This window comes from Perna viridis, chromosome 3 (genome assembly GCF_037379345.1).
Source record: "Perna viridis isolate PV_CMFRI_1.1 ecotype Kerala chromosome 3, ASM3737934v1, whole genome shotgun sequence".
Classification (NCBI taxonomy): domain Eukaryota; kingdom Metazoa; phylum Mollusca; class Bivalvia; order Mytilida; family Mytilidae; genus Perna; species Perna viridis.
In genome coordinates this window covers 60,858,558-60,877,053 of record NC_142447.1, presented here as the reverse complement: position 1 = coordinate 60,877,053, position 18,496 = coordinate 60,858,558, and the positions used below count along the sequence as shown (strand labels likewise).

At 32.1% G+C, this 18,496-nt stretch overlaps 1 protein-coding gene across 3 annotated transcripts in view; it reads right to left on the bottom strand.

Moving 5' to 3' along the window:
- Nucleotides 1–3,298: 3,298 nt before the first annotated feature.
- Nucleotides 3,299–18,496, bottom strand: part of LOC148623203 (coiled-coil domain-containing protein 186-like) — a 46,505-nt gene continuing 31,307 nt past the window's right edge. For 2 of the 3 annotated variants that reach the window (XM_088573812.1, XM_088573813.1), the window contains exons 15-19: nucleotides 18,152–18,309; nucleotides 16,692–16,761; nucleotides 13,643–13,666; nucleotides 11,922–12,071; nucleotides 3,299–10,239 (exon numbers count right to left, since the gene is read on the bottom strand). In XM_088573812.1, coding sequence (XP_088429938.1) covers nucleotides 10,150–10,239; nucleotides 11,922–12,071; nucleotides 13,643–13,666; nucleotides 16,692–16,761; nucleotides 18,152–18,309 — 492 coding nt within the window. In that variant the 3' untranslated portion in view covers nucleotides 3,299–10,149. The remainder of the gene's footprint in view (nucleotides 10,240–11,921; nucleotides 12,072–13,642; nucleotides 13,667–16,691; nucleotides 16,762–18,151; nucleotides 18,310–18,496) is intronic. The other variant, XM_088573814.1, reaches the window with a different exon arrangement.

Sequence of the window (18,496 nt, the reverse complement as noted above, 5' to 3'; positions counted from 1 at the left end):
AAAATTTCAAGTCTTTACCCCAAAAATCAATCTAAGTCTGACCATTTTGGTATAGAGTATTGCGGAACAATATCATAGCCATTCCTATGCTTTTATTGGAGTTCCATAATGAAATTCCACGAAATGCTTGTTTTAAGCCCCTTTTTTGACGACGACAGCGTCATACCAATGTTATATGAAGTCCCTGCTATATACGACCTCAATTTGCGTATAAAATTGATATCTTCAACGATATGATAACAATATAATAATAACTACAATGCATATCTCTTACGAATTCAACGGTTTACTTCGCTTATTGGGTGAGTATTGAGCTTTCTGTGCTTTGTGTAGAAAATTACCATAGGGCGGGAGATATCCGAACCTTGTATCGGTTGAACAATTTTGTGAATATTTGTACAAGCTTGCGATACCGAAAACTACTCGAGGAAGAACACAAAATTTGTCAATTGTGTGTCAAATCGAATACTATATGGCGCTGAAATATGGAGTTTTAGCAAATCAATATCATCCCTATTAAATGTTCAACTAAGGTTTTGCAAACTCTTACACAAATTAAAGTCATCAACACCCAACTATATGATATATAGTGAACTTGACATGATGCCAGTAAATGTTGATATCAAAATAAGAATATCTTTTTGGGCGCGTCTATTAAATGGAAAAGAAGAAAAACTTTCGCGTATTTCCTACGATGTCTTATTCAAGTTATATATGGAAAACAATTATGAGTTTTCCTGGTTAAAACATGTGAAGAAAACATTGGACGATACTAGCTACTTATATATATGGTTATACCAAGCAGTTTTTATTACCGAATGGTTAATAGCTGCATTAAAAACAAAATTGAAAGACCAATTTAATCAAGAGGGGCATGCTATGATCCAAAATTCCCCATAAGCGGTAACTTACAGGTTATTTCTTAGGAAGTAAATGTTTTCCTGGGGTATGAATGGGTGAGTGTGTAAGTGTGTCTAGTCTTGTCTTGTTTTTTGTTTGTTTGTTTTTATTATGGCATTTCTCTATACATTGTATTTATGGTTTATAAGAATAAAATATCTGTATCTGTATCTCGGTTATATAAAGATTTATTTCGTTAAAATCTGAAACATTGTTACAAATACGAACAAAAACAAATATTAATCGAAGTCGTCGTTGTTAAGAGCCAAAATATCTTCTAAATATCTTATGGTGTTATTAAATCGTTCTAACAAATGTTGTTTAGAAAGGTCTTTATTTATTCTAGCCATATATAAAAACCCCAAACCCTCCCCGAACCTGCAACAGAGGTGGAAAATACGCAATAAACAATAAAACGAACTATAAAATCTGTCTAATTTGGATTGAACTCTTGAGGTTGATACAGAATACAAACATCTTAACAAATACAACAAATTACAAAAAGCTGGACCAACCTCGAAAGAGTGGTCGCTTTTCTGTAAGCAATGTTAGACCCAATAAAAACATAATTTTAAAGATTAAACAATGATACGATGAAGAATAAATCAAATATTTTCCCCATACTACCAGGATTTCGAGCTTTATTACATTACCATAAAAACTAGGATGTGAAATCCCATATTTGATTAAGTTACGGCAAGTACAAGTTGTCAACCAAACTTCAGTATCTCATCTTTATATTTGTAGAGGAATTTAGTAAAACTAATTTATGGTAACGAAAACATTGACTCAACAATTTACCGATAATACAGAGATTTCGTTCATTAAAGTCAAAAACCTCTACAAACACGGGCATATCGAAGTTGTTGAATAATATGTATACCGTACGTATGGAGGAGCCAAAGGAACGTTCCCGTCATGGAAGGGAAAATTAACAATTAGAAAAGAGAAATCATCCCTCTTGCCGTTAATTTTAGTTTTGAGTTTACCTTGTGAATTGGAAACAATTAAAACTGACCTTACTAGTTTTATTCGAAGTCAATTCTTTAGGGTAAGTTTCAGCAGTGTATACGAACAAATCAGGATTATTCAGCGCAAAAATATCCTCAAGGTAGCGATAAGTATTATGAAATTTAATTTGCCTGTTAAATAAGATTTTGAGGGATCTTAATGAAGTTTGACCATAAGCTGAGATTCACAACAATGCAGGAATAGATCTGCTATTAAAGCTGCATTAGCTGTCATTTTCGTAAATTTTTGTTTCTGTTGAGATATACCTAACTTTGAGTTATTTCTACTAAATTATACTTTCCCAGTATAATTTCATTTGATATCCACAAATAAAATGCATTTAATACATGAAATAGGTGTCTATATATTTATTGTCTTGCAAGACAAAAAATCGACCTAAGTAAATTCGTATGCATGTGACTTCTGGTGACCTTAATCCGCGCATGTGCTGTAAGGGTCGCTTCTTTAATAACAAATCTGATTGCAAAGCAAAAATGGTTATTCAACGGTAAGGAAGAACGACGGACTCAAGCCGTAAAAGAAAAAAGTCGAATATAAGGCAAGGATCCTTTTGAAATTTACCTATTGTGATATTGTTTATTTGAAACTAATCATGAAGTAGATGAAATGAAATGAAAACAAGACACGTGCTTACCTATGTATCTTTTATTGTTATTTTTTTTTACAAAGGTTAAAGTATTTTTAACCCAGGTGAATGTCCTGTCGGCAATCTTCGGAAGTAATGGCGAAAAATAATTAGATCAGAGCTATCGATCTTCTCTGATTAAAAAAACGTTGTTTTTGCAATATTCTGTGGGAATTATCGACATTTATTGCTTCAATTGCATTCCTACAAACTTATTTCATTGAATCAGCAAAATTCAGTAGAATAAAAACGAAACAAATTTGACAGCTAATGCAGCTTTAAAGGAGCACAATTTGCGCTCATCAGAATTCCTACAACCTGCCGATAAATTTTATCCCCGAAACAGGTATAAATGTTGTCAAGAAAATTGACTGAATTAAATTAATCTTGTCCTCACAAGTCCAGCAAATATAATTTTTATGCTTGTCTGGGTCGTCTGAGAAAAATGATCTTTCTTTATTACAGCAAACATAATTTTGATCTGTTTTATCGAAACACCATTTGATAAGATAAGAAAATTTCTGTTTAATGAGGTAGTGTGGTGTAAAGTGGTTAGACATCATAAATGTCCACCCTTTCTGCGGGTTTATCCAAAGTATGTTATTTGTGTCTAGGACCAGTATGGTAAATATATCTTCATGTTTTCAAAAAATCATACTCCTTTCATACATGAAATCCTACTAAAAACATATAATTACTTTAGCTAGAAGGTTTGTTTTACAACTGGACACAACAACCATGGTCTCTTTTATAGTTTATTTTATCACATGTATTCCTATCAGGAAAATAAAGTAACATTCAATAACAACTCGAACACTCTATCTTACAATAAACAGTGAAACCATTGATAAAAGCAATTATAGAATTATGAAAGATTCAGACTTGATGTTGGAGATAACTAACCACAACAGAAAACTGGGGAAACTGGATTGTGTTCTGTGAATATACTTTCCACCAAGTCAGAGCAATGTAATGCTCCTCCATTAATAATTAGCTAGTATTAGTCTTGCCAACTGTATAATCACCTTAATAAAATATCACAGTCAATAAAATAAATAAATAATACACTATAATTTCTATACTACAAAAATAGCCCTGTATACAATGATATGGTTGAAATATTGTTCAATCAAATGGTATGCCTTACAACAGCTGATCAGTATACTTCATAGAAAGTTCAAAAAGTCATGAGAGGTAACAGTAAACTTATTACTTCACACAAATTTCATTTGGTTTATGTCCATTACAATTGTAACTCTTTTCTGTTTATATCAAACACAATCTGATAATATCGCAACCTTTCATGCTACTTCACCAATTAATGTATTGAAGGCATGACAGAAACACATATAATTCATTCTATCTTTAGACATATATAAATCTCGACAGTTATAATAATGTGTTCTATATGACAATATGTAATTTTGTCAAAGAGTAATCAAGGGAACCAAGGTTATAGCGGTAATCAAAAGAATGTAATCCAGGGACAAAGACCAGACATGGAAAACAGACATACACAACAAAGAACATAAAGTAACTAAAATCATACATACTAAGTAACAAAAGCAAATGAGCAACTCGGACTCCACTAAAAACTGGGAGCATGGACCAGGTGCACCGGTAGGGTAAGCGTCCTCTGCTTTTCTACAAACACCCGCCGAGTTGCTCATAAAAAGTCAAGTCCGGGGTAGACAAACGAGGAAAGGAAAACTATGACCCGTTGAATAAATCAGTTTTCGTGGTAATGATGGATACACCATAACGATCCACGAGTTCATGATGACGACCATAAAACTTCTGTAGTGATGACTTCAATCTTGTAGCAACATAAGCCTGTTCCAGAAGCCTATTTGTCAGAGTTCTAGCGCGATACAAAAAGTCTGCGTAGTCCCGGCAAGCTCTGGCATAACGTATGAGTTGTGATATGAACACTCCATACGCAGGAGCAGAAGGAATGTTGCCACATATGAAAGGAAAGTTGACAATTCTGAATGAAAAGTCATCACGTTTGTCGTAAAGTTTGGTCAATAGTTTTCCTTTACCATCGATTTCTAAGTGTAGGTCAAGATATGAGGCTGACTTCACAGTGTCTGTAGTATCTTTTATCTCAAGTTCTTTTGGGTAGATGCAATGTATCAAATTCCCGAAATTAGGATTGTTTAAAGATAACACGTCATCTATATAGCGGAAACTGAGATTGAAGGATCTAGCCAAACAATATTCTTTCTTTCTGATCAGATCAGCTATAAAGTCAGCCTCGTAAGAGTGAAGGAATAGGTCAGCTAGTAAAGGAGCACAATTTGTTCCCATTGGAATGCCGACCGTTTGTTGAAAAACACGTCCACCACACTGGACAAATATGTTGTCGATTAAAAATTCCAGCATTTTGTAACCATCTTCCTCTGTATATTTGGAATTATTTCTTACAAAGTATGAGGAATCTCTACCAAGAACTATATATTTGTATCTAGGTGTACCATCTTTTTTGGAAAAACAACGATCTATAATGTTTTTAAGTCGGGATTTTAACTGAGTATGGGGAATAGAAGTATACAGTGTTGAAAAATCATAGGTTTTAATGCTATTATATTCAGATAATAGTCTTGAACTGATTGTCTACAAAAGATCTTTTGAATTTTTCAGGATCCACATTGAATTAATACCACTACGGGAGTAACAAGTGTTGTGGTAGGACTGTAGATCCTCTTTGACAGTTGTGAGTATAGAAGTTAAAAGTTTTGACAGAGGTTTGGTGGTACATTTTGCAGATCCAGCTATGAAACGTTGTTTGTATGGATTCTTGTGAAGTTTAGGAATCCAGTACATAGACACACTATAAACTGTCAAGTACAGAAGTAAAGTATAGAAACATGCAATACCTGGTATAAAGGACATTCAATTTTAACTAAAGTTAGATGTATTGACATAACAACCTTTACATTAAACAAAATGATAACCTGTATAAACAGGCTTTAAAGCAAAGAATATAGTACATGTAATCATATTGCACATTCAACACCTTACACACACAAAATGATAAACAAAGGACACAAAAACAGCAGATTCTCCCATCCAACAGATATATTATTTTACACACACATATTCCCTTACATACTAGTAACATCATTAGTGGATGGGACAAAATTATGATTGATGGATGTAATATGAACACAATTTGGCTCAATGCATATTTCTTGAAACACTTCAGATGCACAAAATATAGCATCACAAGTATGTTAGAAGGGTGGATGAAACAAAATCATCATATCAATCTTCCCCACTTAATTCAAACCTTATTGAAATCATTAAGCTGGAAGTTTGGCATAATCCAAAATAGGAGACAGCATACTTATAATAAAGTTAATTACTAGCTACAAAATAATTCAGTAGCAGCTAAAAATAAAAAGCTTTGATAAGTACAGCACATTATGACAACAGCCAGTTGAACTTAGGGCAAGTGTGGACAAAAAGTTTTTGACACATTTAAACATACGGACTTTCAGTTCATTATGGACACAAGAACTGGTTTGGATACAATATTGCACATTATTTTTAAATTTAATTTAAGTAAAAGTTCTGCTTTCAGGGTGCTTTCATAGATCACTTTGTACCCTGTAATCTCAAATACAGTTAATGATAGAATAAAACATTTGCTAGCATACTTCTTAAAGCCAATGTAAAGAAGAACAATTTACAAAAATAAAAAGCTTTGCTGAGTGCAACATGATATGACTGCAGTGCTTGAACCATGAACAGTTGGGGCAAGTGTGTACACAATATTAGTTTTTGACGCACTTAAGCATTAGAACTTACAATTTATAATGGACACAACAAATGGTTTGGACACTATATTGCACAGTTTAAAATTCAATTAAAAATTTTCAAAATCAGACCAAAAATAAAAAAGTAGATTTTTTCAGGTGTGGCCACTTTGACCCCTTATAATTCAAAATCTATAAGAGATATATGTAAAGTGATTAAAAAACAGTCAGGGATTTCAATGAGGAATTCAATAAAAAAATTTTTTTTTAATCAGACCAAAATTAAAAACAAGAGGCTCCCAGGAGCCTGAATTGCTCACCTTGTTGAATTTTGCTTTTCAAAGGCAATAAATTTAACAAGAAGTTGTCCAACAATTTTGACTCAAGAAGTCTTTGGTAGGACTTATCATAAGATCATTTCCACAGTTGAAAGTTCCTTTTAATCTATCATAGTTTTCAAGACATTGACTGAAAACTGTAAAAAAAAAAAAAGTCATTTTTCCCCCTTTCAAAGGCAATAACTCTTACAAGGATTCGTCTGACAACTTTTATCCCTGAAGACTTTTGTAGTCCTAATAATAAGGATCATTTCAGCTATTGAAGGAATTTGTTCTATTTTTAGTAACAGCGGACATGTCTTATGACAGATAAAAAATCCCCACATCAGTTCTATGCAGGATACACCAAGGAACATTCATACCAAGTTTGGTTCCAATTGATCAAATAATGTCAGAGGAGATTTTTGAAAGAAATAACATTAAAAATAGCAAAAAAACATCAATAAAGGGCAAGAACTCCAACGTAGCTTAACTGATTAAAACCAATATTTCAGCACAGATAGATATCATCATGCGAAATACTTTTACATGCTGTCAGAATTCAGCTAACCCTAACGGTTTTGGAGATGTATATGTGAATAACTACTGTCTGATCTCTATGTTCTATTTTCAGTAATGGTGGCCATGTTTTTCGACAGTCAAAAATCCCCACATCAGTTCTATGCAGGATACCCCAAGGAACATTAAATACTAAGTTTAGTTTCAATTGGTTAAGTAGTGTCAGAGGAGAAGATTTTTGAAAGAAATAACATTAAAAATTGCAAAAAATTATTGAAAAAAAGGCAAAAACTCCAACATGGCTAAACACATTAATACCAAAATTTGATCCGAGATAGATCTCATCATGCTGAACACTTTTACCCTATGTCAGAATTTAGCTTAACCTAACGGTTTTAGAAATATATGCAAAAAACTACTGCCTGATCTCTATGTTCTATTTTTAGTAACAGCGGCCATGTTGTTCGACGAATCAAAAATTCCCATATCAGTTCTACGCAGGATATCCCAAGGAACATTCATACCAAGTTAGGTTCTAATTAGTCAAATAGTATCAGAGGAGAAGAATTTTGTATAATTGTTAACGATGACGACGACTAACGCCAAGTGAGCTAAAAAGTAGATCTTTTCATGTGTGGCCCCTTTGACCCTTCATAACTAAAAAAACTTAAGAGATATCTGAAATCTGATTGTAAGTGCTAGCAGGGATTTTTATGAAGAATCCAATCAAAAAAATTTTTGAAATCGGACCAAAAATAAAAAAGTTTAATTCTTTGGGCAGCCAAATTTTGACAACCTATAATTTGAAAACAGTCCAAAACACATAAAATCTGCTGACACTGACAAAGATGATGGCATCATAACATTATACTACTGCAAATGTTTTGTGGTTTATAAAAATCATTAGAATCTGATGAAAAATTTTAAAGAATAGAGTCTTTCAAAAATGACATTTTTGGCACCTTATGCCTTTTGTTTCTCAAAAACAGTGAGAAATATTCCAATACTGATTAAAAAATTCAGGAACAGATTTCCAAGAGGAATACAATGATTTTTTTTCAAAATTAGACCAGAACTAAGTTATCACATGGAAACAAAAAATTAACAATGACCACAAAGCCAAAGACAATGATGACATGATAAAATAATACGACTACAATTTTTTGGGGTCCTATAAAAAATGCAGCCAAAGCTTACTTGCAGTACACAGCATAGTAAAAGTGCTGTCAAACAGAAGATTTGTACATGGTTTGAAATGTACAATGATGAAAATAATAATTCATTGACCTCTTACAAATTAACAGTGTTTTGAAATTTAGAAAATATTTAAGCTAAAATTCAATGCATGCTTGATTTTTTAAAGCAAACTGTCTGAATGTTAAGAACTATCCTGATAAAATAGGTCCTGTATACAATTTTACAGAACAAAGTAAATATCAACCATAAAGTTATTAATATAAGCAGTATAACATTACATATTATAATTTGTTGCCTTTATCACTGTTTGACATGGTCAACACAATAGTAAAGTTGATGCCATGACAGAAATCTAATTGCCCCTCAACTTAAGTAGCAAGATATATAAAAAACTTTACTGATGGAATGTTACCAAGTTGGTCCACTGTCAACACAAGAAAGATTTTTAAAAATAAAAAATAAAAGTCCCTTTCAATAAATAACAACTGCAGGCACCTTTTTCTCAGTTTTTTTTTTTTTTTTTTTGGGGGGGGTGGGGGTGCCAGGTGTGAAAAATGTGAATAATGGCGTTTGTGATTTTATTTTTTAATACAAGTGTTCATTTGTTCTAATTTTATGCTGCAATGACTGAATTCTGATGATCTTTTTTTTTTAAATTTTATATATAGAGACCTATAATTAAAAAGGTAAGAAACCTGTTAATTAGCAAGTATATCCATAAAATTATCTGCGACAGAGAACCAGATTCCCTCACCTTTCCACTTATTTATTCAACTAATTTTTTCCCTTTAGATGAAAATGTGAAATAAATTGTAATAAATTGTGCGACAGAGAACCAGATTCCCTCACCTTTCCACTTATTCATTCAACTAATTTTTTCCCTTTTGTTGAAAATCTGAAATAAATTGTAACAGATGCCAAAAAGAAGTAAAAATGTGGAACTGAAGATTTTATTTAATGATCTTTAAAAACAAAAAAAGTTGTAATAGGTTTATGTGAAAATTCTGAATTTAATTTTGAATTATATTCATTTTCATAAAAAAATCAAGGGAAGGTAGCTTTTTTTAATACTTCTTTTTTACTTGTTTTGGTAGAAAAAAAATGGGGTATGAACATGAAGCTACAATATTGTAAATGGGAAACTGAAGGTTTTATTTCAATACTCGCAATACTTTTTTAGTTATGGTCATTTAAAGTCAAGTTGTCATTGTCCATTAAGTAAGTACGAGATCTGGTTTCCCGTCATGTGTTAATGTGAGATACCAGTTAGTAGCAAATCTCTTTAATTACAGATCTATGTTATTCCGTAACTTTTTCGTTGGTAAATCCTAGTACCAAATATTAACTATTCTATCATGGTACTAGTTCAAGTCTTTCATTTCAATATATGAACTATATAATATCAAATAACCTCTAATTTTCTATCGAAATACCCTCTAGAACTAAATGCTTCCAAATTTATATGTCAGTATTCTAAAGAAATTAACTAGAAAATAAAAACTGTAATCAAAGCTTACTTGGTGATACATGTAACCCCTCTTCCTTCCATAGAAAACCCTATAAGTAATTCTGATAGGAAAACAAAATAGGTACACATCATAAGATAAAGAAAGTGTGAAAGTTTCATCAAATTCCAATCAGTTGTTTGAGAGATGGACAGACAGTATGATCACTAAACACCCTCCACTTTTCAGGCAGTGGGTATAAAATAAGATTCTTCGTAATTGCCTATTGACACATCACAAAACTTGTCATAAGAGATAATACGATTATGCTTTATAGGTCAGTAAATAGAACATCATCTCCTCATTTGCTCCAGTTTCAGTTGTATTTGTCTATTTTCCTGAGAAAGCCTTGATATCTCTTCCCCGAGGGTGTCTAAACTTTCCTAAAAATAATATATGTCAATAAAATTGTTTAAAATAGTGTATATAAATGTTTCTTAAACGTGTATGTATCATAAGATTACGATATTAAACAATTATATAAGGCTAATTAAAATGATAACATTGTTACACATTAAAGATATGCTGAGATCTTCATAGTGAGAGTTAACCTTTAAACTATATAGTATCTAAATAGTAGGTGCACAATGGCATAACCTCATTTCCTGAATATTTATAATGGTTTACCATGTAGTTAGCAAGCAGTAGTGAAAGAAAATGGTACTCTCCCTTTATCAAAATTGAAATAGCAGGTGCACCAAGGAATTTAAATATCATATCTTGAGAGTTCATTAGAATCAGAATTACCACATGGAAACCCCAAATTCATTAAAATAAAAAAAAAATCTAAATAGCAGGTGCACAAAGAAAATAACCAATAATAATTTCACATACACTCTTATTTATAAAAATCCATGTTTAGGAGGAGTAGTAACAACAAAATGTACCTGCACCATCTTATTAATTTACTAGTAAAGTCCTTGTTCACAATGGCATTACCTAATATCGTTTCCTTTCACATGAATCCATCTAAAGATTAAATTATTCCCTAGAAATTTCTTGTAAATCTATCTAATGGGAATAATTTCATATGAATCCATTTAACTGTTAAATTATTCGCTTTCAATTTCATATTGGATTGGGATGAGTTGAAGATACGAAAATGTGAAGGAAGAATGGAAGCACGAAGGGTAGGACATAAGAATGGACAGACAACATAATCACTTAAAATAGAGAGGCTATAATAATGTAACACAATCTCCAGAATAAAATCTATTTTAAACTAAAGAAAGTATTCTCTTGTGATCACAGAGACTCAAACCAAAAAACGGCAATAACACACGAACAGTCAAATGGTGTGACAGTCTAATAAAATCTGTTCTGCACTCAAGGTTCATCATTACCTTTCCGCAAATATGGCCCAAATTTCACCATTAATTTCATTGTGACTGTAGACATACCTGTGTACCTAGAAAAGTTTTAAGGCATAGTATCCCCTAGATATGAAAAAGATACATCAAGTTCATGTAAAATTAAATCTAAAACTGGCCTGACTTTTGCAGGGTTATTTTTTTTCAATTCTGCAAAAATAAACAAACACCTGAGATTATTTACACAGTTTATATCACCTATCATGTATAGGTAGCTACTGTCCTTCAATAGGCCAACATGTCAATGTGAATACAGTTTACTATTAATACATCTCAAAACATTATCCAGAATAACTTCATTTTTGCCCTCTCTGCAGAATTGATAAAATTAAAACAGCAATAGTCAGGCCAGTTTTTGATATAAGTTAATAAATGTATGCAACTTTTTTATATCTTGGGGATGCAATGCCCTAAAATTATTCTAAGATACACAGTTTTGTCTTTAGTCAGTGGGAAATTAGTGGTGAAATTGAGGCCATATTTGTCTAAAGGTACTGATGAACCTCAAATGGTCCTAAGTAATGTATTTACCTTCTGCTTTAAAGTATTAACTGCTTGTGTAAACTTGTATATAATATGTAAACATATTGTACAAATGTATAAATATGAAAATATAAGGCTAAGGGAGTCTTCAAGTAACAGCCAGAAACATATAACTCAACCCAATGAAGGTATTAGATTATCCTTAACATTACCTTTAAGGTCATATTTTTAAGAAGTGTATCCTCCAGTACTGCTTGTAACTTCCTGTTAATTTCCAGAGATAAATCAAGTGTCATCGTGCCATCTGTTTGGTGAGAACTATAAACAGAACCCATTATACTGTGTTTCCTGGCAAGCTGAGCCTTTAAAAAATTAACAACTCCTTGTTCAGTTCGGCAAGAAAATGATTTATCTGAAGTTGTTTCAAGTAGAGGATTTACCTTGTTTAATAGGAGCTGTATGAAGAGGATGTATCATGCATCATTTACATGTACGTCAAATCTGGTTAAATTCAGCTGTTAAGTAGCCAATCAAATATTATAGACTTATTTTACAAAAGTTGATGGCATTAGTTGACTTTAATTCAGGTGTGTAAATTGTTGGCTGACATCATTGCTGTCAATAATATGACTGATAACATGGCTGCCTAATCATCACAAATTGTCAGCATTTAATATAAGAAGTTAATAAATTATAGTGTGGGTTACAAATTACCTTTAAATTTGTCCATACTATAAGGTGCACATATTCAATATGTATATGTGAAAATTTCAAGAATATTGGTCTATGACTTTACACCAGTATGTAACTCACTACTGACTACGTTTCACATGATAAAAATGTTTCAAAAAATTATTTAACTTCACCATAATAGGTGGTGTACATCTCCAATATGGATATAAACATTGTGCACAGTTTGAATAATATCAGTTCAGTACTTCCATATTATTATATACAACATTATTAAGTAGCAAAGAATGGCAAAGTTTAATAAGGTAAATAAAAATGTAGGAAAAAATTCAGAATAATAGGAGGTGTACATCTCAAAAATTTATATGAACACTGTGCAAAGTTTAAACAATAAAATTGTTTAATAAAATTTGAGTTACAGTAAGAAAGTACCACCCACAACATAAAGTTACGAAACATTCTCAACATGCTGTCATTGGTGGAAAACAGCAATAAAATTTCTTCATAGTAAGAGGTGTACATCTTCAATTTATGACATTCTTTTCTACATAGAACATCACCAGAGGAAGTCTGATTTGTCTAGATCACAACACTATCTTTACATGATTCATGCAAATTTTCATTTTTTTAGACTGGGAAGAAATCTTTGAAATATGTCCAAGTAAGTATCTACCACTAACCACCAAGCTAGCTTGACCTTCAATACTACTTAGTAATTTCTCGCCCTCATCAAGCTAACATTTAATTCTACTTTGAAATTTCCGGTCATGACAGGATAGTTTGACTTTACATTCTACAGTCATTTCCGGCCCCCACAGAGGTACTCTATCCTGAATTTACTCTGAGCCATATCTGGCCCCTCTTTTCAAGCTAGCTTGCCCTGCAGTTAGCACACATTATGAAGCCAGGATAATACCAAAACATTTGAACTAAAATTTGCTAATATTGAGTTGTATCTAAAATTAAATCAAGGAAAGGAAAATAAAACCCTAATGTTGATGGTACTTCACAGCAAAACAGGAATTATAATACACAATATTTCTGCAATACACAGTGCTAAATACTTAGTTTACTACCTTCTGAGCATGAAATGTAACTGCTGAACTAAAATCTAATTTCACAGTTCAATATACAAATATATAAACAATGAAAACAAACAAACAACAAAAATCATCTTATACATGCACATATCTATTCATGCTGATAATTCTTGACCTTTGAACTTATTTGGTCACTAATTTACCTGATTTAACTTCCTCTGATGTGGCTAAAACACAGTAAGATAAGACACATGCATATTGATATAGTTATGGTAGACTGTTCAGGAATCATATTGATAGAGTTCTGGTAGACTGTTCAGGAATCATATTGATCAAATTGTTGTGCATTTTAGGTACTTTAGATTCATGAAGAGTCATTATACAGTTAAAGCAGTGAGGAGAAAAAAGAACATAAGGTAAGCATTGAAAGGTACAGATGAAGCTTAGGAATATCAGACATCTGTCAGTATAAATTATCGAATTCAATATAATGTTCTATGTTCCCTGGTCACCACAGTTTTTGACAGCAATAAGGACATAAAAGCCATCAAAATACCATTTGTTGAGTTTTTTTACATTTTAATGAGATTCATAGTAGCAACATTTGGAGTAAATTTTAACAAAATTAATTTATTGAGAAATTCAAGAATGAAAGCTCCTCAAATAATTTCAATTTCCATGGGAGAAAACTCTCACAATATTAAGAAGTCATCAAATATTTGAACTTGTCTAAGAGAAAATTGTTAGCAACATCTGGTATTAATTTAATCTGAATTGATGAGAAATGAAGACATAAGTGTGTTTACAAAACAAATATTGAAGAAATTTCATTTTTCAAAGGATAACAAGTGTTCCAGCTTGGATTTCAAAAAGGCAGGGTGCATGTCCTGAAAAAGGACACTTTGGCATGTTGTTGAATAGTTAAGCAAAATAAGGTGAACAATGTAAGCATTGACAAGTACAGGTGAAGATTAGGAATTTTTAATTTTAACTTTTTTTTTGTTTTTTGTTTAATAGAAAAAATAGGGTTGGTCAGTCGAAAAAGGATGCCTGAAGTCCATATGAATTTGAGAATGATATTGGACCATTTTTCAGTTGACCAAGTGTTTTATAACAATTTTTTTTTTTTTAAATAGAATAAAAGAACAGTGTTCCAATGTCCCCCATGAAAAAAAAAGTGTGGAAAACTTTAAATTCACTGAAATTTTCTAAGTCCAAGGGCCATAACTTCCATAAAAATCAATCAACCATAAATAAAGTCCAAGATAATCTGTAACTTTTCATAGTAAGACTACATACAAAATTTAAAATCAATTGGTAAAAGCATAACAGAAAAAAGTACGGAAAACTGTAAATTCAATTTTACAGACCAAGGGCCATAACTTCCATTAAAATCAATCAACTGTTATCAAAATTGAACTTAATCTGAAACTACTCATTGTAAGACTACAACAAATTTTCTAAGTCTAATGGCCATAACTTCCGTAAAAATCATTCAACTGTAACCGAAGTCGAACTTAATCTGTAACTCTTCATAAAATGGTCATATACAAAATACAAACTCATTTAGTAAAAGCATTACAAACAAATAGTGCGGACAGATGAATGCCTGCATTTCGAAGTACTCTTGTGATGCATCACAGCAATCGGAAATACTTGGCCATATCCGCTACACTAAAAAATAACCTCGGATGCAGAAAGGAGGATTTCTTCTTGAAAAATTTGCCGGAATTGTAGTCATACACGAATCAAAGTAATTCTATCCATCAGGTGGTGCTAAAAATTTTAGTTGGATATCACTAGAAATAAGGAACAAATACTCTTCTATGAATTTTAGCGCTAAGTGAGGAGCTAAGAGAAAAAGATATGGTAAAAAATTCAACCAGTTTAAATATAATTTTAGAATAGGATTGCCTATTGCCTCCAAGGTTTTTCTTTTGTGTAACTAGAAAGGCTGAGGTGTTCCAATTGGCATCACTGGGGACAAAAATAGGGTTGGTCAGTCGAAAAAGGGTGGGGAAAGTCCATATGAATTTGAGAATGATATTGGGTCATTTTTCGGTTGACCAAGTGTTTTATGACAATATCTGTATGAAACATTAACTGCTTCAGACATTACTAATGTTTACAAGAAGCTGCACTTTATTTGTAGAGAGAAGTAAGTATTGTACAGTGAAGATCGTCTTTAGTCAGTTTTTTCTTTATGTAATATTAGATCACATATTTCGAGAAACGTTCCTGAGCAAGGCCTCCAAATTCCAATGGAATAGTATTTATCATAACTGCTGCAAGCAAAACTTAAGGCAACTATACTATAGTGTTGAAAATGCAGAAAATGATGAAGAGATTAAAAACTGCGAGAAAACTGACATTTTGAATAAACAAACATACAAAGTGCTGTAATATGTATACACAGGCATACACATCTGTTTCTACAAAATTTAGACCCGTTTGTCAGATTGATTGTGCAGTAGAAAATGATTGGCTGCCCATCGGCAAGGTAAACATGTAGAATATTGTTAATTACAATGCACACATATTGTTTACAAAATTGGTAGACCATTATTAAACAGCAAAATAAATGATTTGTTTTCCTATAATAAAAACCTTTTGACTTTGGAAAAGGGCAGGGCACCAAAAAAGGAACCAGGGCATCACTTGGAAAAAGGCAGGCAGACCACCCTTTGAAAAGGGCCTAGCTGGAACACTGATAAATGTAAGAATATTAGCCAATCATAGCTACAATTTTTCTTTTTGTCTGCGAAATTTAAAGTAGCGAAATTTGTTGAGAAAATTAGATATGACAGTCCTAAAGAGATGTGTTACCAACATCAGGCATGTTTAAGTCCCTGCATTGCTTTACAATGGGGGCAACAAAGGCAGTCACAAATACCGAGGTAATCAGAAAACATGGAGAATTTACAGTCAATATAATCACTATTAGATTGTTGTTTGTATAGAATGTTATTTTAGTGTCTAACCAAGAGATTACACTAATCATGCACTGTAAAAACGTCACTTCTTTGTGCTTCAGATATGCCACAATAACTGGTTTAAAAACAACAAATCTTTTGTGCTTTAGATGTGCCATGATAATTGGTTTAGAAACAACATATCTTTTAAAGAGATAAACCCATTAATCTATAATCCAAATAACCGTCAGACACAACTTGCCTGAAGAACAAACACTTTTACCAGTTTATCAATTTCTTGACAAAATACAAAATATAAATATAAAAGAAATAGTTATACTTTGCTGAGATCTGCTGCCTCTGCTGTCAATGTACCAGTTTCTTCACGTAATGTATACATCTGTATTATCCTAAAAATAGTTAATACTAAATGTATAATGACTTCTGTAATTCAAAAGTGGTGTATTAATCAAGTAATCAATCATTTAGAATGACAATAAAAGACAAAGTCAAGCTTGTGTCATTCACTGTAGAAAATAAAACACTTTCTCCTTGTTTTTTGCTGAAATTTGTTAAATTGAAAATCACTGTATAAGGAACCCAAAAGACATTCAGGAAAAGCAAAGTAGGAGGTGCAAAATGGTATTATATGATAAAGAGTGTGAAAATTTCATTCAATTCCATTAGGCAGTTTCAGAGGAATTACAGATGAATAGATGGTCCCACTTTGGTAAACTAATGAAAAGACCTATGTTTAGCATTAGGAAACCTCAGAAATCAATCAGATGGAAAAACCAAAGAGGTGCAAAATGGCATGATGTGATATGGAATATGTGAAAGTGTCATCAAATTCCATTAAGTTGTCAAAGAAGGTCCTTATTTGATTCACCAATGGTGCAAGTCCATGAAACTCCAAAAGACATTCAGGTAGAAAAACAAAACTAGACACAGCCCCTAAAGGGATAATATCCCCTAAAGCCTGTTGAACCATGTACATTTGGGAACCAATGGACATACAATTCATACTGAACACAGTTTTTATGGTGGATAGACTACATACTTTTGACACACAATTTGCTGTGATTTCTAAAACACCCAACTCCAAACAGCAATCAGTATTAGCGGTAATTTTCATTGACAACATAATAACAGAACATAATTAATTCCTGACAATATGCAAATATCCATATGGTCATCTAACAACCCATTAAGTTTCATAAAACTTAAGTCCTTAAAGAGGAGTTGTGAACTACACATAAGACCAAGTTTTGCTAAAAAATGCCTACGTTCCAACTGCCATCATTTCTAAAATTTCTGTCCAAACATAAATTCCTGACAATAAGCATATTTTCATATGGTAATCTAACAACCCATTAAGTTTCATAACAATCCTGCAAGTCATTGAGGAGGAGTTGCGGACTACACATCAGACCAAGTTTTCCTGAAAAAGGAATCTATGTGGTTATATTAAAGCCCACAAAGTTGTATAACAATGCTCAAAGCTGCTTAGGAAACAGTTCGGACAGAAGGACAGACAGACAGGACATATGACAGGTTTAATAAGAGGTGCACAAAGGCATCATGTGATAACAAATTTGTTAGTTTCAGCAGTTTTATAGTAGTTGCAGATTAGATGTTTAAAAGGTCAAAGTTCAACCAAATGGGACTTACTTAGCACATATTTATTAGTAAAAAAAATGAAATTTAAACCAATGGTGTAACTATTTACTGGCATTGTATTTTACTATGACTAAGAACTTCAACATGAAGCTGTAGAGAATATAATATTCATATTCTTACTTATTTTTTTTCTGAAGTTCATCCACAAGTTGATGTGCATGGTCCTCAATAAATTCAATTTTTTCATTGCGTCGTGCCAACATTCTCTGTAGTTTAACAATTCTTTCTATCAACATTTGTTTATCTGGCTCTACTTGTTCTGTGATGACAGGGTATTCCTGAAACAAAATCTTCTTATCACTAAGAATACCAACAGTTCTGAAGTCAATAGAACAGATGTAATGTTCTGTTAAAACATTTAAAACCAAGTATTTTCAATTTTTTACAGGTGATGTCACAAAAAATCCATCGTACAATGACATTACAAAACTGCTGAAATTTAAAAACAATTGATATTTGAAAATT